This window comes from Phacochoerus africanus, chromosome 3 (assembly GCF_016906955.1).
Source record: "Phacochoerus africanus isolate WHEZ1 chromosome 3, ROS_Pafr_v1, whole genome shotgun sequence".
NCBI lineage: Eukaryota > Metazoa > Chordata > Mammalia > Artiodactyla > Suidae > Phacochoerus > Phacochoerus africanus.
The window spans coordinates 166,562,418-166,587,222 of NC_062546.1; the positions used below are offsets into that span (position 1 = coordinate 166,562,418).

General features: G+C 42.2%; 1 protein-coding gene across 7 annotated transcripts in view; it reads right to left on the reverse strand.

The window, feature by feature from the left end:
* Window positions 1–24,805, reverse strand: part of ANKRD44 (ankyrin repeat domain 44) — a 343,478-nt gene that overhangs the window by 169,332 nt on the left and 149,341 nt on the right. For all 7 annotated transcript variants that reach the window (XR_007134051.1, XM_047773137.1, XM_047773138.1 and 4 more), the window contains exon 3: window positions 2,572–2,650. Coding sequence is in view for 6 of the 7 variants with exons in the window: in XM_047773137.1 (XP_047629093.1) it covers window positions 2,572–2,650 (79 nt within the window). In the remaining variant the exon portion in view is untranslated. The remainder of the gene's footprint in view (window positions 1–2,571; window positions 2,651–24,805) is intronic.

The following is a 24,805-nucleotide window of genomic DNA, read 5'->3' on the forward strand; positions in this document are numbered from 1 at the left end:
CTCTGGGTTGTCTCTTAGTATGACATTTAGATGTGAGTAGAACTGGCTGGGGCAGGACCATTAGGTGTCACAGCACAAAATGCTTTATTTTGCACCCTCACTGATTCTGTCTCCAATTTTCCATGGGCCAAATTTCTACTGCTGGGGCAACCAGCCAGGTGTGTGCTGGCTCTTAGCCACAGGCTGTGCCAGCACCAAACAATACATGTTTGCCTGGAACACAGCCCTGAAACATCTTTAGAATTACGAGAAGGAAGGCTGTTCTCAAGTGCTTAAAAAATACCAAAAGGAATCTCACCTAAGCTCCACGAGATTGTCAGGAGCGTTGAAGGGCACGGAACACTTGTTTCCTAGGAAAACCCACCATAAGAACAGGAACACGTCTTCCCAATTCATTCCATGTCTTGGCTGTTGTAAATACTGCTGCAGGAGTTCCCGTCGTGGCGCAGTGGTTAACGAATCCGACTAGGAACCATGAGGTTGCGGGTTCGGTCCCTGCCCCTGCTCAGTGGGTTAACGATCCGGCGTTGCCGTGAGCTGTGGTGTAGGTTGCAGATGCGGCTTGGATCCCGCGTTGCTGTGGCTCTGGCATAGGCCGGTGGCTACAGCTCCGATTCGACCCCTAGCCTGGGAACCTCCATATGCCATGGGAGCGGCCCAAAGAAATAGCGAAAAGACAAAAAAAAGAAAATACTGCTGCAATGAATTTGGATGCAACATGGATGGACCTACAGGTTATCACACTAAGTGAGGCGAGTCAGACACAGCAGACAAACACCCTATGATATCACTTCCATGTGGAATCTAAAAAAAAAGGATACAAATGAACCTATGTGCAGAACAGAAATAGACTCACAGACTTTAAAAACAAACTAAAGGTTATCAAAGGGGACAGGCGGGAGGGAGGGATGGACTTGGGTTTGGGACTGGCATATGCACACTCTGGTATATGGAATAACTGGCCGACAGGGACCTGCTGTACAGTACAGGGAACTCCACCCAATATTCTGTGATGGTCTATATGGAAAAAGAATTTGAAAGAGAATGGATGTGTGAACATGTATAACTGAATCACTTTGTTGTAGAACAGAAATTATCACAACATTGTAAAGCAACTATACTTCAATAAAACTTTAAAACAGGAAAAAAGAACACGAACACAACAAAAATGAAAGCAGTGTGAGTCATCTTTGTGTATCATGGCACAATTCTTGCTTCTTTTTCACAATGTCTTCTACATCTGCTTGAATACCATATCAGTGCCTACCTTTGCATAGCTGACTTTGGAATTTTACAGTTTCCCTTCACTACTGCACACAAAGGTAAAACCTTATTATAGGCCTTATGCATAGTCTGTGGGCAGAAGCATTTCCTCCAGATTTGAATCTCCCCAAACTAAAGGAAGGAGGAAGAAAGCCAGCAGGTCTGCACACAAGCCACACTAAGATACTTGCATGTGTTCAGATTCATTCCGGGGATTTGTCTAGCAAATACTCAAGGGAGAAAGCACATATTGGTTTTGGAAACCTGCTTGGTGAGATGCACCATGCACATACAGGTTTCAAAAAGTAAAGCACTGGCATTTTAAAACATGATGATGTATTTTAAATCCATAGAAAAATAAAGAGAATAATCATCACAAAGACCAGGACACACACAGATCTGATTTAGCACGTATTGGCCATATTTACTCCCATTTTTCTTAAAAAAGAAAATACTTTATGGAGTTATAGTCTCTTTTGTACCCTCCCCTGAAGACATAGGCAACCACTCTCCAGAAGCTGATGTTTCCTCCCCTGTTCGTACGCTTTGATTACATCGTTAGAGTCATGAATCCATAAACAAAACACAGTACTGCTTTGCAATGCAATTTAAATATATGTAAATATACACACATTTATATGTATGTGTTCATGTAGACTTTAAAGAACCAATTTATTTGTTTGTTCTATTTTCTTTACAATAAAAAAATAAATAAAAGATATCCAAATGTGCTGAAGTCATCTACAATACTGGGCCTCATTAGACAGTCAGGAATCTGACTTCCAAAGCAATATAAAGGTTTTACTGGAGAAGTCATTTACAATAAGGGGAACATTGTCCTTCATCCACTGATAAAATCAATGATCAAATAAACTTATACGAGCACAACAAAGAAATTTTGTTTGGGTTCGTTGTAAGAGTCAATCCAGTAAATTGATCATTTAAATTTTTATCTGCAAAATGTTAATACAGATTTAGGTCCAAGGATGGCTATTCTTTATATCATCATTTGAAAAATGCCCATACGTTAAATACCCAACACTAGGGAAATAGTTAATAAGTTATGTAAGATAGACTAATCTGAGACAAAATTTTTTGAAGAATATATAATGGTATGGAAAAGTGATTATAAGTAAATGGAGGATAAAAGAGCAGGATAGTAACTACATGTGGTATAACTCATTTGTATTTATCGGTTGTTAAAAACTACCTATCATAAGTATATATTGCTCATAATTAGGAGAAATGAAATAAATAAATCAATAAATTTGTATCTGCTTTTGACTTTTAAGTACAGCTTGTATTTACCTGACAGAATCAGGAGTTCAATGATCTCTGCATCTCCCAGAAACGCAGCCACGTGAAGCGGGGTTCGCTTCTCAGAATCCTAAAACAATGGCAAAGATAAACAAGTCAGTGGCAGCAGAAGGTGCCTTTGTAGATATTGTAAGACATGTCCCTCCCTCTGAGGTTAATGCTTGTGGGAGGGAGTGAAGGCCAAATACCTACTCAGGTGAGCTCTGATCACATATTTTTCTCAGCATCTTCCACAGTCACATGTATGAAAGATGCTGATTTCTGGGTCTACATTTGTATTTGCCTCCCTGTTCCTTTTGCTGAAGCTCAGTTCAGGTCAAGGATGGACCATGATGCACTGGAGGACGAAACTCAATTTATTTTTAAACCTTCAGTGTGGTTTAAAAAAATTCGAATCTTGCTACCTGCCTTAACAGCATAGTTCACAGCTTCCAGTGATTTTACAGATGGCCAAAAGGCACATGAGAAGATGCCCAACATCACTCATTATTAGAGAAATGCAAATTAAACCTACAATTAGTTACCACCTTACACCAGTCAGAATGGCCATCATCAGAAAGTCTACAAATAATAAATGCCAGAGAGGGTGTAGAGGAAAGGGAACCCTCCTACACTGTTAGTGGGAATGTAAGTTGGTGCAGCCACTATGGAGAATAGTATGGAGGCTCCTCAAAAAACTAAAATTAGGAGTTCCTGTGTGGTACAACAGGTTAAGGATCTGGCATTGTCTCCATGGTGGTGTATGTTAATGCTGAGGTTTAGATTCGATCATTGGTCCGGGAACTTCCATATGCCATGGTGCAACCAAAATATAAAAAAAATAAAATAAAAATAAAACTGTCATATGATCTAGCAAGCCTACTCCTAGGCATATGTCTGGACAAAATTATAATTCAAAAAAACACTTGCACCCAATGTTCAAAGCATCACTATTTACAACAGCCAAGACATGGAAACAAACCTTAATGTCCATTGACAGAGGAATGGATAAAGATGTGGTTTGTAAAGATATATACAATGGAATATTATTCAGCCATAAAAGGAATAAAATAATGCCATATGTGGCAAAATAAATGGACCTCCGAGATTAGCATATCAAGTGAAGTAAGTCAGAAAGAGAAAGATAAATACTACATGATATTACTTGCATGTGGAATCTAAAACATGGCACAAATGAACTTAGCTACAAAACAGAAACAGACTCATAGACACAGAGAACAGAACAGACTTGTAGTTGCCAAGGAGGAGGGAGGAGGGGAGGGGTGGATTGGGAGTTTGGGATTAGCAGATACAAACTATTACATTAAGAATGGACAAGCAATGAGGTCTACTTATAGCACAGGGAACTACATTTGATATCCTGTGATAAACCACAATGGAAAAGAATATGAAAAGAATGTATATGTTAGTATAACTGAATCACTTTACTGTACAGCAGAAATTAACACAACATTGTAAATCAACTATACTTGGATAAAATAATTTTTTAAAAAAAGCTAGAAAAAAGGCTTTCAATGATTTATTTTCTTTCTAACATAACAGAGTGGAATTGTTCACAGGATATTAAACATAAGTATAGTTATCTTAGACCACTGCCTATTCATGCAATCATTATTGAATGCCTACTATGTGCCAGGTCCCAGATTCTGGGAACGGGGGGACTATGCCTTCAGGAAACTTATAATCAAGTGGGGAGGCCGACAATAGTCATATAAGCCAATGACACATGAGATCCTTTCAGATGGTGATAAAGGCTATAACAAAATTAAAAACGGGAAAATGGGATCAAATAACTGAGGATGTGGGAATAAGATTCCTTAGAACGGTTGAGTAAGACCTTTCTGAGGATGTTGGCACTGAAGCTGAGAGCTGAGGTAGATATCACTAACTCTGTTTTACAGATGAGGAACTCGTGGCTCAAATAAGTTAAGAAATGTCTTGAAGACCCCACAGGTATATGGTAGAGTCAAGATTAGACCTTTGCTTGTCAGATTCCAGTCTAAGTCCCTGGCAAGGCAGTTAATATATTGTGCTGAGAGGTAGCATGATAACAGGCAGGGGGAAAAACACTGCTTCCCTATCTGTAAATTGGAGATAATATCTCCCTAGAGAACTGATTGAGAGCATATCAGGATAATGTAAGTGAATAAGTCCTAGACAGCAGGAGGCTTGGCCCATGCACAGCAAGTGCTCCATGGTAGCCATTATGGTCTCAGCGGAGTCAGTTGTATGATACCGTAATCAAGGAGGATGCTGTGGGGCCTTCCTGGGACAGGACCACCCACTCCTCTCCATGTCCTCCACCTTCCTCTCATTTGTAGAGAAACTTCAGCCTCCTATGCCTTCCCCAAGTTCCAAAGAACAAATTTAATCAAGGAAGTGAGAAAATGCAGAAACAAAGAAAAGTAGAATAAAATAATACTAGTCTAGCCATTAAACAAAGTCAAGGACCTTTAGTTCTTCCTTGAGGTCTGCAGATAATACCCTGAGCCACATCCTTGAGTTTGTTTTGCAGATGCTGAAAGCCCCACCAGGTGGAAGATGTTACCTGCATGCTGAATGCAAGCACGCAGACCCAGACAAGTTGGAACCAGAAGGTCACTGATGAGGACCACCGATTATCTTCCCACCAACCAATCAGAAGAATGTCCACATGCTGATCACACACCCCAAAACGCTCTCCCTCATGCTGCTTTTAAAAATCTTTCCCTAAAAGCTATCAAGGAGTTCAAGCCTTTTGAGCATTAGCTCCCTGTTCTCCCTGCTTGGCCTCACAATAAACACTGCACCTTCCTTTACCACAGCCTGGTATCAGGAGGTTGTCTTCACCGTGCGTGGGCGAGTGGACCCAAGTTTGGTTGAGAAACAATATCTTCCCTCCACAACTGAGAACTCCCACAGGGTAAAGAACAGGTCTTACTCTCCTTTCTTCCCATAGCAACAGCATACTAGGTGCTCAGCATAAATTGACCACACTGAACTAGTCTGTGTGCAAGGCCTCTTCTATAAACTTCCACCAATTGTTCCACTAACAACGGTAACCAAAGTCTACACGCTGTCTTTGCGGGTTCTCTTAAAACTAGCGTGAGTTTCAGTTTCAAGATTTGTGGATGCACTATTGATTTTAATCATCATTCCTATTATCGCTTGACTAGACAATATACCTAAACAGTCCTTGTAGCCTACGGATATTATTCTGTTTTCTTACAGTTCAGGCCCTCTGCTCTTAGTCCTTTTCAGTTAGTGCTTGTAGGCATTTCATGACGCACTAATACCTAAAACAGATGGTAGGCAGAGAATGTGACAAGAACGGATCTTCAAACCAGTCTATTTGTTAGAAGGTCTAGTAAAGAGGTTTTATGAAGAGATAAACTAACTTTTAAGTGGATCAAAAGAGGGGTTTGAATTACCTGGGAATTTATGTTGTCTCTATACGCTGCAGGCAATCACTACAGATAAGACGAAGTAGGACAGTCATGTAATGATTCCACATTAAATAATGATACGCCTTGGAAAATTCAGTAAGATACACAACCATAGTTAAGCCTCTTATGGCTATATCATCCTTTCTGTGAACATAAAGATTCAATATTTTAAAATGTATTTGCTTATTTGAGAGTCAAGTGTATTAATTTGTGCAATGAACTATACAAATAACTGAGACCAGACTTTCACAAATGCCTTCTATTTCTATTTCTTCTACTGATGTTTCTACAAGCACTTTCTTTTTTAGCTTCATACCCCCTTTGAATCCTCACTATATCAACTGAAAAGTATCTCTTGAGTCTTAGGATGAAAGGTATATAATTACATGTTCTTTCATGAACTAAACTGGCTCCAGAGTTTAGTTCAACAAATTAAACCTCACCTAAGTGATTTAAACAAGGACTAGCCCAACCCCAATTATGACTTTAATTTGACCCGAAGCAACGTCAATGTTCTGTTTGAGAACTTGGCCTCCAATAAAAAGCCAAGAAAACACCAATATCCAAATCCAGGTGGCCTGTCATTATATAACTGGCATTGCTGATTCTGTAGACCCTTTTTATGACATGACTTGTTCAAAGTGAAGTTTCCATAATATAAAAAGGGTGTGTTACATGAGATTACACTGTAAAAACCCTTTGATTCTGTCAGTGTTCCTGTTAATACGCATTTAAAGGTTTCCTGTAGCTTCCTGAACATCTATGCTAACTGATACTCTCCTTCAGTGACAAGCCACAGCCAGGTCACTGCAGGGAAGATCCATATTCAGGCAGTAGTTCTCTGGTTCCCTAAAGACGCAGAATCATACAAACAATTTCATGTGCTCTGAAGACCTGACCCAAAGTAACAATGTGTTTCTACTCTTCACCAAGGGTTGCCAATGCCTGCTCCCTAGCAAGTAACCGGAGTGATGTACAGGCTCACGAGGTGAGGGGTGAATAATGGAGCCACATGCATCATGATACTCAGTGAAGTGAACTCAGCCAAGAAGTTGCAGTTCACCCTCTGCCTAAGTATAAGGCCACTCACCATAAGCTCGACAAATAGAGTAGAAGAAGCAGTCAAGAGGAAGGAGCGGGGAGGCTCTGGGGAAAAGAGACTACTAGTAACGATACCAGTAAAAATAGGTCCTGGGCCAATGATAACCCTAGTGCATCTAAAAGAAACAAAACCTATCTGGTACTTACAGAGTGCTTTTAATTTTTTTTTTCCCAAAATGCCTTTTCACCTATTACTTAAATCTCACAGCCTCCCTTATCAGGGGAAACACACCTTTCACGACTGGGCTGTTAAATCTTATTACCACTATTTAAAAGAGAGGAGATCTGAGCCCTTGGATAGGTTGTACGACTTGCCCAGCACTGCAAACCAATGCCAAAGAATTAGATGTCTTAGAGTTCCTGTCGTGGCGCATTGGTTAACGAATCCGACTAGGAACCATGAGGTTGAGGGTTCGGTCCCTGCCCCTGCTCAGTGGGTTAAGGATCTGGCATTGCCGTGAGCTGTGGTGTAGGTCACAGACGTGGCTCGGATCCCGTGTTGCCATGGCTCTGGTGTAGGCTGGCGGCTACAGCTTCCATTGGACCCCTAGCCTGGGAACCTCCATATGCCGCAGGAGTGGCCCAAGAAATGGCAAAAAGACAAAAAAAAAAGAATTAGATGTCTTGGATCTCAACCTGAAACTTTTTTTTTTCTTTATAAAAACAGAAGCAAGGACATCATCTTAGAAGTTGCCTTATAGTCTAAAACTTTTCCATGATAATCCCTAAGAAATTCTGGGGGGAATGTGACAACCATATAGTAAAAATCTACTTAAATAAGCTTACAATCAGTTAAAGTAAATAATCTGGGGCCAGAAATGAAAAGTAAACTGAGAACCAAAGCTAGAAGCACATGGCCTTGCCCTGCAGGGAGTAGTCTTACTCTAGAGGCCTGGGACTGAACACTTGCTCAGGGATGGGAAATGACATGGAGAACTAGAATTGAGAGACCAGAGGTAGTCTTGAAGAAAGATTCCTGAAGTGCAAAGGTGAACTTGAGAAAAAGCCAAATGCTCACAGGCAGATGGCCAAGTGATGCCTTGACCTAGATTCTTGGTGGAGGAGTAAAAGTGTCTCCACTGAGCAAGTGCACCCCCAGAATCTGCCCTCGTGTGGTTTGGGGTTTTGAATTCACAATTCCTTTAACACAGTCTAGAAACTTTCAAGCTGAAAAACGGGCATAAAAATGGGTTCTAGTCCAAGGATACTCGTAAGGTGCCAGTAAAAAGAAACAAAATCAGGAATTACCATTGTGGTACAGTGTAAATGAATCTGACTAGCATCCATAAGGATGCAGGTTCAATCCCTGGCCTCACTCAGTGGGTCGGGGATACAGCGTGGCTGTGAGATGTGGGTCACAGTCTCGGCTTGGATCCTGCATTGTTGTGGCTGTGGTGTAGGCCGGCAGTTATGGCTCTGATTCTACCCCTAGCCTGGGAACTTGCGTATGCCATAGGTAGGGCCCTAAAAAGACAAAAAAAGAAAAAAAGAAAAAAAAAGAAACGAAAAGAAAGAAAGAAAAAAAAAGAGCATTCTGTCTATGTTTTCATCTAAGAGTTTTATAGTGTCTGGCCTTACATTTAGGAAGATGTGGTACATATATACCACATCTCATGTATGGAACTACTCAGCCATAAAGAAGGACAAAATCAGGCCATTTGCAACAATATGGATGGAAATAGAGACTCTCATTCTGAATGAAGTCAGTCAGAAAGAGAAAGACAGACACCATATGATATCACTTATATGTGGAGTCCAAAATATGGCACAAATGATCTATCTACAAAACAAGATCAGGGACATGTAGGAGAGACTCATGTTTGGCAGGGGAGGGGAGGGAGTGGGATGGATTGGGAGTCTGTGGTTATTTTTATTTTTATTTTTTGCTTTTGCTTTTTAGGGCCACACCCATGGCATATGGCGGTTCACAGGCTAGGAGTCAAATCTGAGCTGTAGCCTCTGGCCTACACCACAGCTCACGGCAACACCAAATCCTTAACCCACTGAGCAAGGCCAGGGATCAAACCCGCAACCGCATGGTTCCTAGTCAGATCCGTTTCCGCTGTGCCACAATGGGAACTCCGGAATCTGGGGTGAGCAGATGAATACTCTTGCATTTAGAGTAGACGGGCAATGAGATCCTCCTGTATAGCACAAGAAACTATAGACCTAATCATTTATGATGGAACATGATGGAGGATAACGTGAGAAAAAGAATGTAGACATATGTATGACTGGGTCATTTTGCCCTACAACAGAAATTGACAGAACATTGTAAATCAATCATAATAAAAAATTTTAAAAATAATTAGTTAAGCTAAAAAAATTTTTAAAAAGGAAACAAAATCTATCTGGAGAGATATGCCCTCAATCCAAGCAAGATTCCCACAGAAGATGAGCTCACAAGTCTAAACCACAGACCCACGTGGAAACAATTAATTGCCTATAAGCCAGAGTCAGTAGGCATAACAACTGACAAGAGTTTGAGACAGTAGAAGAACCAGAGATCTAAATAACTTTTAAAATCCTTGAAACATAAAGGACAAAGCCCAAGGAAGAAAACAAGACATTATTTTTTTTTCTAATGAACAAAACTTGAGAGAAAATATATGAAGGAAGAGTTACAGAAAGCAGGACAAATAATGCTAGAAACCACTGAAGACTTTGGTCTAAGAGAGATGAAAAGGAAGAGTTAAAAAAAAAAAAAAGATGAAGCATGAAATAAGCATGGTGAGTTTGGGATATGTTTTACAACCATTTATTCAGCCATATTTTCTAGGCACAGACAATTATTGAGAAGGTATTACCTCCCAGACATTGTGGTAGATGCTAGGAATACAAAATTTAAAACATCCAGTCCTTACCCTAAAGACACTTACAAAAAATAAATAAAGACACTTCCAGGCCAGCTACCAGGACATCAGAACAGAAACAAAAGCAGGGATGTGGTAATCAGTGATATTTGTGAAAAGATTTGTGAAAATTACCAAATGTACTGAGACAAGTGCTGTAGTCAATATTGCCCTGAAACCTGCCCAATTTTGACCAAGCCTGGGCAAGACGTCTGAACTGACAAGAAAAAAAAATATATCTCTTCTAAATTAGGAAGTAAATACACTTGCCCAAGACTCCTGAAAGACCCCACTGGCTCCAGCTTAAATGGGAACTTTGGAAGCCCCCGGCAAGTCTTCCAGGTCAGTCACAGAGCCCAGCCTATATCTTATAGGCTGACTTAGGGGTAGTTTCTGAATAAAAATTAGAGTCCAGGACCAGACCAGGACCAAAGCAGCCCAAAGGCATAGTGGCTGAGCCTCGTGTTCTGCACCATTTACATTCAGTTCCGTCCATTGCCCAAGTAGACTCTATGACAACCAACAGCAAATGCATTGTCGTGTAGGTCTTTACAAGACCCAGGAATACAAGAGGAGAAAACAATTCAAAAGCAAACACACATTAGACACAACTCATCAACATACTTTTTTAAAAGATTATACAAGCACCACAAAAAGAGAGTAGCCCTTGAGTTCCCGTCATGGCTCAGTGGAAACAAATCTGACTAGTATCCTTGAGGATGTGGATTCGATCCCTGGTTTTGCTCAGTGGGTTAAGGATCCGGCATTGCCATGAGCTGTGGTGCAGGTCCCAGACACGCCTCGGATCCCATTTTGCTGTGACTATGGTGTAGGCCAGTGGCCACAGCACCAATTTGACGCCTAGCCTGGGAACCTCCATATGCCGTGGGTGCGGCCCTAAAAAGACAATAGCCAAAAAAAAAAAAAGAGAGAGAGAGAGAGAAGCCCCAATTCCACATAGCCCTTGGCAAACAGATTTGGACCCATGGAAAAAATTCAGGTTTCTTCAGAAGGAAGGAAGGTAAACCCTCCCTTTCTATGAATAGCCAAAGACACATAGCCAGCTGGCGTCTGAGCTAAATTTGCAGTATGTCATAGAGGGATCAGGCAGAGGAAGTTTCTGTCGTTTGTTTACCAAAGAAGCAGATGAAAGAAAATAGGGAACTTGAAGCATGTAGACAAAGAGTGAGATTGACATGGAAAGAGAGTTGGTTCTGGCAGCTAAAAACACTGTGTAGATGGAGGAGGGCCTACTGGGGGGCACCCAAGCCTCTCTTTTGAAGATTAAGAATTGTTTATTACATGCTTTGGAAATTCTCAGCTAGAAGTACGTGATCTAATCTTCATTATAAGTATCTGTCAGACACTAAAACAAACATCCCTCCCTGCATAGAAATATCTTACATACCAAGACAGGCAGACGGAGCAGTATTAAGAAAAAAAACAAGCCTTGCAAAGCTTTCCTGTCATGAAATACAAACGTTAACGTCAGTCCTCAACTCAAACTCCCACTAATATCAAAGAAGCGGGGAAATAACTGACAGCTTACACCCAGGCAGCTTTGTGTGATATTGAACAGAGATCACCAGGAGCAGGCAGGTGTCTAAAGAAACTTGGAAAACAAAATATGAAGATTTGGAGATACATCAAATCATATGAGGAAAGGAGCCAGAGACATGTTAAAGATTTAAATCAAACAAGATGCGAAAGGGGAAAGATGCTTGGTCTAAAGATGGGGAATTAAAGAAATTTGTAAAGAACAAAAGAAAGCAAAGGAGAGGAACAAAGATCATGTTGCTTTTTAACATTTTCATGTTTATGTTCAGGTTTTAGGATCTCACAAATACGGAAAATACCAGATCTATATGTTCCCGCCAGCAAAATCGAACATGCTAATCTTTTTTTAAAAAAAAAAAAAAAAACCTAGTTCAGAACTCTTTAAAAAAAATAAAACAACAACAACAAAAAAAAAACAGCTTTAGTGGAGTTCCCTTGTGGCTTAGCAGTTAAGGACTTGGCATTGTCACTGTTATGGCTCAGGTTCAATACCTGGCCTGGGAACTTCCGCATGCCACCAAAAAATAAAATAAAATAACTTAAAAATAGTTTCAGGGGTAAAAGGCTATGAGTACTGTGACTTGCAAGTGGCTCAGAAAATAACTTGGAGTTCCTGTTGTGGCTCAGTGATAACGAACCCAACTAGTATCCATGAGGACGAGGGTTCCATCTCTGGCTTTTCTCAGTGGGTTAAGGATCTGGCTTTGCCATGAGCTGCAGTGTAGGTCATAAATGTGGCTCAGATCTCATGTTGCTATGGCGTAGGCTGGCAGCTACAGCTAGCCTGGGAACTTCAATATGCCACAGGCGTGGCCCTAGAAAGACAAAAAAAGGAAAGGACGGAAGGAAGGAACTTGATGTACATGTGTGTGAGAGAGAGAAAGAGAGAGACAGAGGAGTTCCCTTGTGGCACAGAGGGTTAAGGATCTGGCATTGTCACTACAGCAGCTTGGTTTGCTGCTGTGGCAGGGGTTTTATCCCTGGCTGGAGAACCTCCACATGCCATAGACACAGGCAAAAAAAAAAAAAAAGACACAGACACAAAATCAGGTTAGGCAGTTTTTGATTCTTTACTACCACAAATGGTGTTGCAACGTACATTCTGTACATATGTCTCTGGGCATATGTATGATAACTTCCCTAGAGCAGATATCAAGAGACAAAAGGGCTGGATCTTATTCAATGTTATTAGGTACTGCCAAATAGCCTTCAAAAATGGTTACTAATTTATACTCCCACCAGGCACATATTAGTTCCCTTCCCCAATATTCTTGCCAATATTTGCTGTATCAACCTTATTACTCTTTGACAATATGATGTTCCTAACATGGTATTTCCTTGTGGCTTTGATTTATATTTCACCAAATACAAGTGAGGTTAAGATTCTTTATGTTTACTAAGAATTCTGGCTTCTTCAAGTGTAAACTGACTGTACATATCCTTTATCCATTTCCAAGTTCAGTCATTTGTCCTTTTCTTATGATGTGTGGAGGTGGAGGTTTTTTTTAAATATTGCTTAATTCAACTGTCAGTGAACACTCAAGTTATCCCTTCACCCAGAAACAGCAGAGACAGACCAGTGTCCGCCCCAAGTCACCAAAAGAAAAATTCAGATTTACACTCATTATTCATCTTTCATGCGTGCATGATCTCATAGAGCCAGACTTTCCTTCGCAGTTATTTTCTATGACTCAAAAGTGAAGGAAAATCTCTGCCCCTATATATCCCCACCATCGAACAACTTCACTCAACTGTCATGCTGTTGGCACTTTACCCTACCCATCTGAATGTAACGTAGATGTATGAGAAACACCAGCACATTATGCTATACCTAAAAATGTTCAAATCGTAAATTCAAACCTTAAAACTATATCTAATTCTTAAAACTAAACAAGAATCAAAGGACTTAAAAGGAAGATTAAAAATATGAGAAATGAGAATGCCAAGGACATTTCGATTATATCTGCCTTAGATAACTTTTATAGGTGAAGAGCCTGAGATTTTGAGACCTTAAGTAACCTGACCAGAATCACATAGCTAATTAGTGGTCGAACCAGGGTTCAGAACCATATCTGATTGCATTGCCCATTCTCTAGTTGATTACCGGAATATTTACAAGCCTTGGTATATGAGTGTTAGTTATTTGTTATACTTAATACTCTTTTCCTAATAGTCTAGACCCACAAACAAAATTCTCATAGAAAGTACTAGCAGGCAGGAAGAATAAAGTTAAAGAACAAATTCTACCTGATTTTGAAACTTATAAAACTCCAGCTATCAAGACAATTTGGTATTGGTACAGACATATATAGATGGACAATGCATATAGTTTTCAAAGAAGGTACGAAGGCAATTCACTGAGAAAAGGATAGTCTTGTCAACAAATGGCACTGAAACAATTAGAGATCCATAAGCAGCAACAAGCAAAAATGCTTCAATCCATACCTTGCACAATAGGTAAAAATTAAATCAAGATGGAACACAGAACTAAGTGTAAAACTTAATTCTAAAAATCTAAAGGAAACACAGGAAAAAAATCCCTTTGTGACCTCAGGTTAGAAGATTTCTTAGATAAAACACCAAAAGATGGCCCATAAACGTACAAATTGGTAAACTGTATTTCATCAAATATAGTAACTTCTGCTCTTTGAAACGCACTGTTGAGAGAATGGGAAGATAAGCCACAGAGTGAAAGAAAATATTTTTAAGTACATATTGGATAAAGGACTTCTACCTAGAATATATCAAAAAACTGTCAAGACTCACTAATATGAAAACAACCCAATCAAAAAGGAGGCAAAAGATGTAGACAGATGTTTCATCAAAGAAGACATACAGATATTAAATAAGCATGTGACATAGTACACAACACCACCCATCACTAGGGAAATTCAAATCCAGATCACATAACACACTTATTAAAAAAGTGGCTAAAACTAGAGTTCCTGCCATGGCACAGTAGGTTAAGGATCTGGTGTTGCTGCAGCTGTGGCATAGGTCACAGATGCAGCTTGGATTTGATCACTGGCCACAGAACTTCCACATGCCTTCGGTGTGGCCAAAAAAGAAAAACAAACGGCTAAAATAAAAAGACAATATCAAGTGTCGGTGAGGCTGTAGAGAAATGGAAACATTCATACATCACGGGTAGGAATGTAAAATGTGACAACTATTTCAGAAGACAGTTCGGCAACTTCTTAAGAAGTAAAATACAGATATATACGATCCAGATATTCTATTCTGAGGTATTTACCCAAGAGAAAAGAAAGCATATGTCCACACAAAGACCCGTACATGAAGGCTCATAATAGCTTTATTTTAATATTGCCAAATTGTAAATAATCCAAATTTCTATCAACAGATGTATAGATAAACTGTGGTATTTCCATATAATGGAAATGGAAATAAAAGGAATGAACTATTGCCACATGTTACAACATGAATAAACTAAAATAATTATGTTGTGTGAAAGGAGCCAGGCAAAAGAAATGTACCGAATGAATGCATTTATATAAAATTCTAGGAAAGGAGTTCCCTGCTGGCCTAGAGGGTTAAGGATCTGGTGGTGTCACTGCTGTGACACGGATTTGATACCTAGCCTGGGAACTTTTGCATGTTGCAGACACAGCCCAAATAAATAAGTTAATTTAATGAAATTCTAGGAAATGCGAACTAGTATGAAGTGACAGAAAACAGATCAGAGCTTGCCTGAAGGGACTGGAGGGGAGATCAGAAAGGGTGGGAGGAAGAGTGTTCCCAAGGGACATAGGAAGGTTCTGAGGGTGAAGGATATATTCATTATCTTGACTGTAGTCATGGTTTCATGGGCGCAAACATGTCAAAACCGCAAAGTTTTGTTTGTCGTAATGTCTAGTTTATCGTATGTCAATTGTATCTCGGTAAAGCTGCTTTTAAATATACAAGCAGGCAAATAAAACACATTCTTTCTTGCATCACATAAAGAAGGGCATATTTAAGAGTTTAAAAAATACATCTAGGCATCAAATCAGTTAAGAGGAGAAAAGAAATGAGGCAATTTAGAAGAAAGAAAGAAAAGGAAAGAAAAAAGAAGCAAGGCATATTATGTTCTGTTTATGCACAGACATCAAAGTGAAGTTCTGGCAAAAGAATGGGCTGTTGGATTAAAGCCTACATGCTTTAAAAATAGGCACAAGCAAGATTTCTCTTCAAAATCCCTTAGGACACTTAATGTTTCCTAAATGAGACCTTTGACAAATGCGTGTTGGGCTAGCATGTGGACAATAAATCTAGAAAATGAAGCACAGGTATGAGGGTGAATGGTTGATGCCTCGCCTGTGGGTACACTGCAGTATGTCAGCAGATTTCCAGAGGACCCGTGGGACTCTTACTACAATGCCCAGAAATTCCCAGAGGACAGAAGTCCTTTTAGAGCTGACTCTGCCCAGGGAAGCTGATGGGACACCAACTATTTGCTCTGTTGCCCCAATTTCATTTGGCCAGAAACATTGCTTGAGAGCCAGTGGAAACAGAACATAGAAAAGAGTTCTAGTCCTCTAGTCCTACAGAAGGGAAAACAGGCCAACGTGCTTGGGTTTTGTTGCTAGTGAAAGAGTAATATAAACCCACCCACTGCAGAGACAATTATCAGGAGCTTCTATGAAACCAAGGCAGGTCTTCAGAGCCCCACCTTCCCTTGCATCCTAACAGCTAATAAAGTTCGCAGATGCTCTGTGCAGCCTCCCAGGTATAAGAAGAAGCAATGTCTTTAAATTTAATGCATTAGGTAAAGAGTTTTTCATGGAAAAACTGTAACTCTTGCATACATGGTGGGAGTGTTTTACTGCAAAGGATATTTAAGCAGCCCACCGTTTAGCATCAATGAGCTAACCAGTGAGATGAGAAGTCTAGTTTCATTTAGGGGCCACCCCAGGCTCCCTGTCCCTCTTAATTAGTTCATTAACCGATTTCCTCAGCAAACAAAGATGTCTAATAGGAGAAGCAGATAACTAAGAAAAATCACTTAATCCCTTGGGAAATTACCTCCTGTGGATGAAAGGATGAAGATAAGGCAGCTGTTAGTTTTTCACATCTTTAAGGGGATATCAGTGGTGAAAAGCACGTCCTCAGGTACATGATCATCCAGGGTCAGAATCAAAATCTCAGGAGAGGAAGCCTAGAATTATAAACTATCTGAACTGGAAGGGTATTAGAGCCATCCAGAGAGTTCGACTGAATGCCCCCAAGTCACACAGAGTCCAATGATGGACCCCTTCATTCATACAAAGGACAAAATTCTCAGAGTTCCCGTAGTGGCTCAGTGGTTAACGAATCCGACTAGGAACCATGAGGTTGAGTGTTCGATCCCTGGCCTTGCTCAGTGGGTTAAGGATCCGGTGTTGCCATGAGCTGTGGTGTAGGTCGAAGACGCAGCTCGGATCCTGCGCTGCTGTGGCTGTGGTGTAGGCCAGCGGCTACAGCTCTGATTCGACCCCTAGCCTGGGAACCTCCATATGCTGCGGGTATGGTCCTAAAAAGACAAAAAGACCAAAACAAAAAACAAAAAAAAAATTACTGAGCCCAGTATGTGCCAGGCACAGCGCTCAGTCCTAGGATGAAGTAATGTTCAAGAGAGGGTCCCTGCCTTCACAGAGCCTCAAAGAATCTCCCCTTCTTAGCTCCAGGCTATTTAGGACAGTGGGCTATTTACTACAGTAGACTAATACTAGATTAATCACACCCATCAGCGAAGAGCAGACACACACATACACAGTGTTAGCAAATGCCAAAAAGAGAAAGAAAGAGTGCAATACAAACAGAGACAATGCTCAAAGGCAGCTGCACTGGATATAACAATTACTCCTAGTTACTGGGTCTGTTCCTCTCTCTCCCTCTCTCTCATGGGGGGGGGGGGGGATTGATTAAAGGCAAAAGCTTATAAAAACACTTTCAGTGGCCCATAAAAAAATCTGGGAGTTCCCATCATGGCTTAGCAGAAATGAATCTGACTAGTATCCATGAAGATACAGGTTCAATCCCTGGCCATGCTCAGTGGGTTAAGGATCCGGTGTTGCCATGAGCTGTGGTATAGGTTGCAGACATGGCTCTGATCCCGTGTTGCTGTGGCTGTGGTGTAGGCCAGCAGCTGTAGCTCCAATTCGAATCCTAGCTTGGGAACTTTCACATGCCACAGGGGTGGCCCTAAAAAGAAAAAAAAATAATAAAGGTAAAAATCGCCTTAACTAAAATGATTAGTATTTCTTTATAAGTTTTTATTTTTTTCAGCCTTCAGGTGGATATTATAGAAACACAGTTTATAGGTAACAGTGATCATAAAAATCCCCAAAGCAGTTATCAGGATCTAAGACATTGAATCAGCCCAATACACCAAGACATTAACAACGATTGCCTCTGGGCAAAGAATGGTATGGATGTGCTTCACCTTTTTTTTCATGTATTTCCAGACTTGTATGCAGTTTAGAAACAAAAAACCCAAAATTCCTTTCATAAATAAGAAAGACTTTCCTATTAACACAAAAAATAAAAATCAGATCTGCTCTGACAAAAGCTAGCTGTAAGTAGTTAAATGTAAATGGTAAAGCACTGGACATTATTTCTTGTCCAAAACCTTCATGACCTCGTATTAGATTTTAAATAATTGATATGCAAAAGTGTTTCTTTGCAAGTGAGAAAATATTATGTTTATGGCTCAACTTGGAAGACCTGGATTTTGTGTAATGCCCCATAGAATTGTCAAAGCATTGTCCTACACAAAGCATCCTCTGGTCCTTAGGAAAAGTCAAGGAGCCTGATCAAGAAGTTATTACTATCCCCATTTCACAGGACAGGAATCGAGGCCAATTCAGAGAGTTCAATGATTTGCCCAAAGTCATACACCAACTTTTGGTGACTCTGGGTTTCCTGATTCCACGTTCTCTGTGTTCTCTCACAATACAACACAGGGCATCACTTCCCTGCCAAAGAAGACCCTGCTTCCACTGGCCTTAGATCCTACTCTGACCTCCCCTATCAAGTGATCTGCAGAATAGAAATGGACACACACACACACACAGAGTTTCATTAGAGGCATCCTTATGCGGCCTAAAGAATACACACTATGGAGGCAGAATGACTTGACTTTGAATCCTTTGTCTGCCCCTTAGGAGCTGTGTGACTTTGGGCAGATCAGTCAGCCTGAGACTCAGTTTTCTTTTCTGTAAAATGAAAACAGGGTCGCCTCCTGTTTTCGCAGGCACAATCTAGATGTCCAATAAACATTAGCCATCTTATTATTATTACTATTATTACTACTGACATCTTTGTGGCTTATCAACTTTTTTAGTTCCCCCTGGGGATTAGACTAAATAAGGAGATTCAAAACAGTTTCTGGGGAAACAATTTTACTGTTAAGAAATGGTATTTGTTTACCAGTACAAGGGCTGACACTCCCCGATCAAAGTTGGCCCACAGCAGTGTTTTGCCTGCTTCTTTTGCCACCTAAAGCAGCCAAGTTCCGTGGCCTTGGCCATTATATTCTGTCCCACCTCAACCCAAAGGTAACTAAAGCTTCTCCCAGGCCCCAGAGTTGGGCCTTGCCTGGTTCTCCTTTATCTGCGGGACCCACCCTGGAATCTTTTCCTTTCATAGAAGCATGTAAAGCACCTGCCCCTCAGCAGCCCCAACCCCTTGCTCAGAACATATTCCTGCTGCCAGGAAGGCCTCCTTTCTCAACCAGTTTTAGCAGCTCGGCAGAGTCAGATCTGGTTGCAGCCTGGACAGAGGGGAGCTGCCCTCGGGGGTTGGATGCTGTGTCCTTTCTCTCCTCCCCCAAAGCTAAAAACCTTCTGACCAGGCACCTCCAAGCTAGAACACCCTCACTAAATCTTTATGACACATGACAAGAGTTTTGCCACCCAAGACACCTGCACTATCAATGAAAGTCCCCCTTATTATTAGTAGTAAAGCGAACCAAAGAAGGTCCTTAGGAAGATAAATAGGAGGACACTTTCTACATCAACAAGCAAAGAAGTGTTTTGTTGTTGTCGTTTGTCTTTTGTCTTTTTAGGACCATACCTGCAGCATATGGAGGTTCCCACGCTAGGAGTCTAATCAGAGCTACAGCTGCCGGCCTACGCCACAGCCACAGCAATGCCAGATCTGAGCCTCATCTGCGACCTACACCACAGCTCACGGCAACACCAGATCCACTGAGCAAGGCCAGGGATTGAACCCTCAACCTCATGGTCCCTACTCGAATTTTTTTCCGCTGTGCCATGATGGGAACTCCAAGGAAGTGTTCATCTATACTTTTTCTTCTTTTTTTTTTTTTAGCTACACCCATGGCATGTGGAAGTTCTTGGGCCAGAGATCAAACCTGAGCTACAGCAATAACCTGACCCACAGCAATGACAACACCAAGTCCTTAACCGTTGGCCACCAGGGAACTCCCCACCTATGCCCTTTCTAAATTGAGCCAACACACTGCAATAATGCCACACAGAGCTTTCTGCTTAGCAAGGGAAGACTACAAAGTGGCAGGCTTCCCATCCCTCTAATCACAACTGATGAAAGTGGTCCCAGAACCTGGAGCTGATTACATAACAGCACTTCTTGGAGACAAGGGATATGGCATATGTACCTCTCCACCTCCTCCAGGACAATCTAAGCCAGAGAAAATTGTCACTGAAGACACACTTGGCCTTCATAAACTGGGATGATAGGGGATATTTTCCCCAACCCATCTTTAAATCACTTTGTATTTTCAGACTAACTAGTACTTTTTCCACACAAGTTAAGAGCCTCTTAGGATCCTCACTTGACAACCTGGCTTCTGAGAGCATACAGAAGGCAAGAAGGGGGTCTACTTGCCCCAATTTCAAATACCTTTGTATTCAACACTAGCAAGGATGTGGGGAGACAGCGGTCCATGGATGGCTGAAACACTAATACATATTTGTGTGGTTTTCTTGCTTGCAAGTGTTATCTTTTATTGAGCTTATGTATTGATGGAAGGGAATGCTTTTTAATTGAAATGCATCTTGCTTTGCATACCATATGTACTTCTGGAAGTGGTCTACACATTAAAACTGTGTAAAATGGATTTTTTCCATTAAATTATAAAATAATCACAAGATGACCAAAAAAAAAAAAAAAAAAAGGACATCAAGTTGGCTCTCATCAATAAAACCCCAAAGAGCAAATGCTTGCAAGGATGTAGAAGTGTGAGGGCTTTGAGACAGTCAACACAAAACAGTCCTTCTTGAGAATAAGCAGGGACATTTGACCTAAGAACAATATTAAAAGCCACAAAAGAGGGAGCCCCCGATTTAGGTTTTTGAGTTGCCTGGGAAAGTCTTCACACTTAGCTCAACTGTACTTTGCTCTGAAAACTCTTCTGATTCTCAACCCACCCCGCAACCCCCACTACAGTCTTCAAGGTATCACCACATCTGACTGTCTGCCTTCCTGACTCCCGCTAACCAGGCTGTGGGCTCAGGACAGAGAGTCTTATTCATTTCTGTATTGAACCTAGCACCTCATGTGGCATACAACAGGTGCTCAATATATATTTCTTGGAGGAACAAAAAGGAGTAATGTCTTGACTTGTCTTACCCTCTTTATCAAAATCTAAACTCCAACAAGAAAAGTGTCTGGGAGTTCCCACTGTGGCTCAGCAGGTTAAGAACCCAACATAGCGTCTATGAGGATGCAGGTTCTATCCTGGCCTCACTCACTGGGTTAAAGATCTAGTGTTGCTGTGAGCTGTGGCATAGGCTGAAGATGTGGCTTGAATCCCGAGTTGCTGTGACTGTGGCGTAGGCCGGCAGCTGCAGTTCTAGTTTGACCCCTAGCCTGGGAACTTCCATATGCCACAGGTGTGGCCCTAAAAAGAGAGGGAAAAAAAGAGTTTGGATGAAGGTGGTCTGCAGGTTCCCATGGTGCGACAGAATTGTTGTCTACAAGGGGTTAGGAATGCCAAAGAGTCTGGGTAGGTGGCATGATTGTTTGTGGTTCTCATCTGCCTCTAACCTTGACCGAAGATGGCAATCCCCTCAGTCCATCACAGGTAGGGCTTGGCCTTATTTCAAAGCTGTATGACCATCCCAGAACCCTCAGCCCTTCATACATCCTATCCATTCTGCTGCTCTCAATAGGGCCTTGGTTTTGTACCTCACTTACCCAGTGGGTGAGAAGGCTTGCTAAGAAGGTGGTAACAAAAACTATGAGGCTCAGCTAGCATTTCTTATCAATAAAGCTCACCTGTATTCCCTCCAATGAAGGCTGCCTGCTGTGCAGTTCTGGTTCCCTTCAATAAGAGGAACATTCATGTCTATGGCCAGTCCACAAATGCCAGTACCTGAGAACCCAGTGGCTTGTGGAACTAGGGGATCAAACCTAATTTTTTAAAAATATGGAACATTTATTTCTTTGTCTCTGGCTAACCCAAACTTGTATATGAAATGATTAGAGGCCCCTATTAAACTGAGCATACTGGTATGGGTAGTTCCAGGCATAGGAAATCTAGATGCCGGGACAGTCATAGAAAGGAGAAGGCACAGGCTGGTGAGCTTTAGTATCAGGCCAGCACAGGCCCAGCACTGGGGAGGGGTGCTGGGGATGGAGAAGCTGAACACCCTTTCTTTCTTGCTTTGCTTTTTAGGGCCGCACCCATGGCACATGGAGGTTCCCAGGCTAGGGGTCTAATCGGAGCTACAGCTGCCAGCCTACGCCACAGCCACAGCAACGCCAGATCCGAGCCTGTCTGCAACCTACACCACAGCTCATGGCAACGCTGAGTGAGGCCAGGGATCGAACCTCATGGTTCCTAGTTGGATTCATTTCCACTGCGCCATGATGGGAACTCCCTCTTTTTTTTTTTTTTAATGATTTTTACTTTTTCCATCATTGATGGTTTACAGTTTTCTACTGTAAATTTTCTACTGCCGGTCAGAATGGCCATCGCTAATGAGTCCACAAATAACAAATACTGCAGAGGATGTGGAGAAAAGGGAACTCTCCTGCCCTGTTGGTGGGAATGTAAATTGGTACAACCACTATGGAAAACAGTACGGAGGTACCTAAGAAAACTAAATATAAATCTACCATATGACACAGCAATCCCTTTCTTGGGCATATATCTGGATAAAACTTTCCTTGAAAAAGACACACACTCTCTGTTCATTGCAGCACTATTCACAATAGCCAAGATATGAACACCCTTTCTTAAAAGGAGAGGTCTGAAGAGAATACACTGGGAGGGTGGGGCCATCAAAGGCATCACAGGTAGTATCTAACACTTCTCAGCTCCCCAAGAATTTCCCAGAAGTATGACTGTCCCAAAAGGCTTAGGGGTGCTGGGGGACACGCACAGCAGTACAGCCGCATCACTCATCTAGGCCAGGAGTTCCCAGGGAAATTTTATTCAAGGGTGAGAAACAACTTGATTTCCACTTTGACTGTGTGGGGACTTTCTACATTCCTCAGGTCATTGGAGGTTGGTCTCAGATGCTACCAGCTATGTCTGGGTATCAGACTCTCTCTGGTAGCACAAGGTCAAGGGTGTGGAGAAGAGGGAAGGAAGTGCAGCTGTTGCGTTCCTGGAGTTCCCAGGCAGGCCTGACACAGGAAGTCCTTTCCCTTGGTTCTTTGGGGCCACACTGTGGGGTCAGGCAGGTCATGCACTTCCTCCAGCTGAAGGACAGCTCTCTAGAGGGCCCTTCACCGGAAGCATGGTCTCTTGAAAGAAAAATGCAGGACAGGACTCTGCCTGCACACTGAGCATGCACAGTGATGCAGCCACCCTCCCTCGTCCGGAGGCCACTTTCTATGGGAGGGTGAAGGTCATCCTGTGCAAGGATTCATGTACCTTCTACTGCTCCCCTCCCTCCACCCGCCCTACCCTCTTACCTCTCACCCCCACCCTGCCAAGGGACCCTTCCAGCCCCAGAGCACTGGCTTTCCTGGCACCAGACCTCTGCTCAGTCAGGCCTGCCTTTTTTTTTTTTTTTTTTTTGTCTTTTCTAGGGCTGCACTCGCGGCAGATGGAGGTTCCCAGGCTAGGAGTCCAATTGGAGCTGTAGCCGCCAGCCACAGCCACAGCCACAGCAATGCCAGATTTGAGCCACATCTGTGACCTACCCCACAGCCACAGCCACGCCAGATCCCAGCCGCGTCTGCAACCTACACCACAGCTCACGGTAATGCCAGATCCTTAACCCATTGAGCGAGGCCAGGAATCGAACCCACAACCTCATGGTTCCTAGTCGGATTCGTTAACCACTGTGCCATGATGGGAACTCCAATCAGGCCTACCTCTTAACCAAAACCACCTTCCTCCTCCTCATTTTCTCCACCCCTAACATAGGGACTTACTTTGGAAGGCCCAGCCCTTAACCTCCTCCAGGCCCTCCCAGCTAGGCCTTCCCAGTAACATCCCTCAAAAGTAGTAGTTCCTGCTTCCCTGGTCCCCGAAATTGCTTTGCACTTAGTTGATTCTGCCATGGATTTCAGCCACATCTGAGGATGACAGGGCGAAGGTGGGCCCTGGAAGCAGAAGGACCAGGTTCAAATCTTGGCCCTGACACCTAGAGCCATGTGACTTCAGACAAATTACTGGACCCTTTTCTGCACCTGTTTCTCTGTCTGTAAAATGGGAACTTGTGAGATGGAATGAAATGATACTAATAAAGCACAGTTCCTAAATGGCTAATGCTCCACACCGCTGCCTGTATTCTGTAATCCATGTTTTCTATCTTTCCCCCAACCTGTCCATTCTGGCTGGCTGATGCAAAGAGAGAAAGAAGACAGGGTGGGACAGAGGTGGGAGAGTTTAAGATGTCCCACCCAGCCTGACCTAAATTCCAGGATAACCAAGATGTCCAAGGGCCAGATAAGCATCCTCTTTAGTGGACCCTGTAACTGGAGATGCACAAGATCAGACTCACAAAATCAAAATATGCTCAACATTGTGTGTGGGGGGATGTCACCTGACAGAGGAGCTGACAAGACAAGCCTTTCATCTTTGATGAACAAACTCTGATTGCTGCCACAGCCACCTGCAAATACCAGAGTGCCAGGAAGGTGGGGTAAACACCAACCACTGTGAGTAGGTCACATGCTGCATCTCATTTACTGTGAGCACCTATGAGCTAGGTGAGCTAGGAATAGGGAGTGGTAACAACCAGGAAGCCATATGTAAGAAAAGCCTCAGGAGTTCCCGTCGTGGCTCAAGGGTAATGAACCCGACTAGTATCCATGGGGATGCGGGTTCGATCCCTGGCCTCACTCAGGGGGTTGAGGGTCCAGCATTGC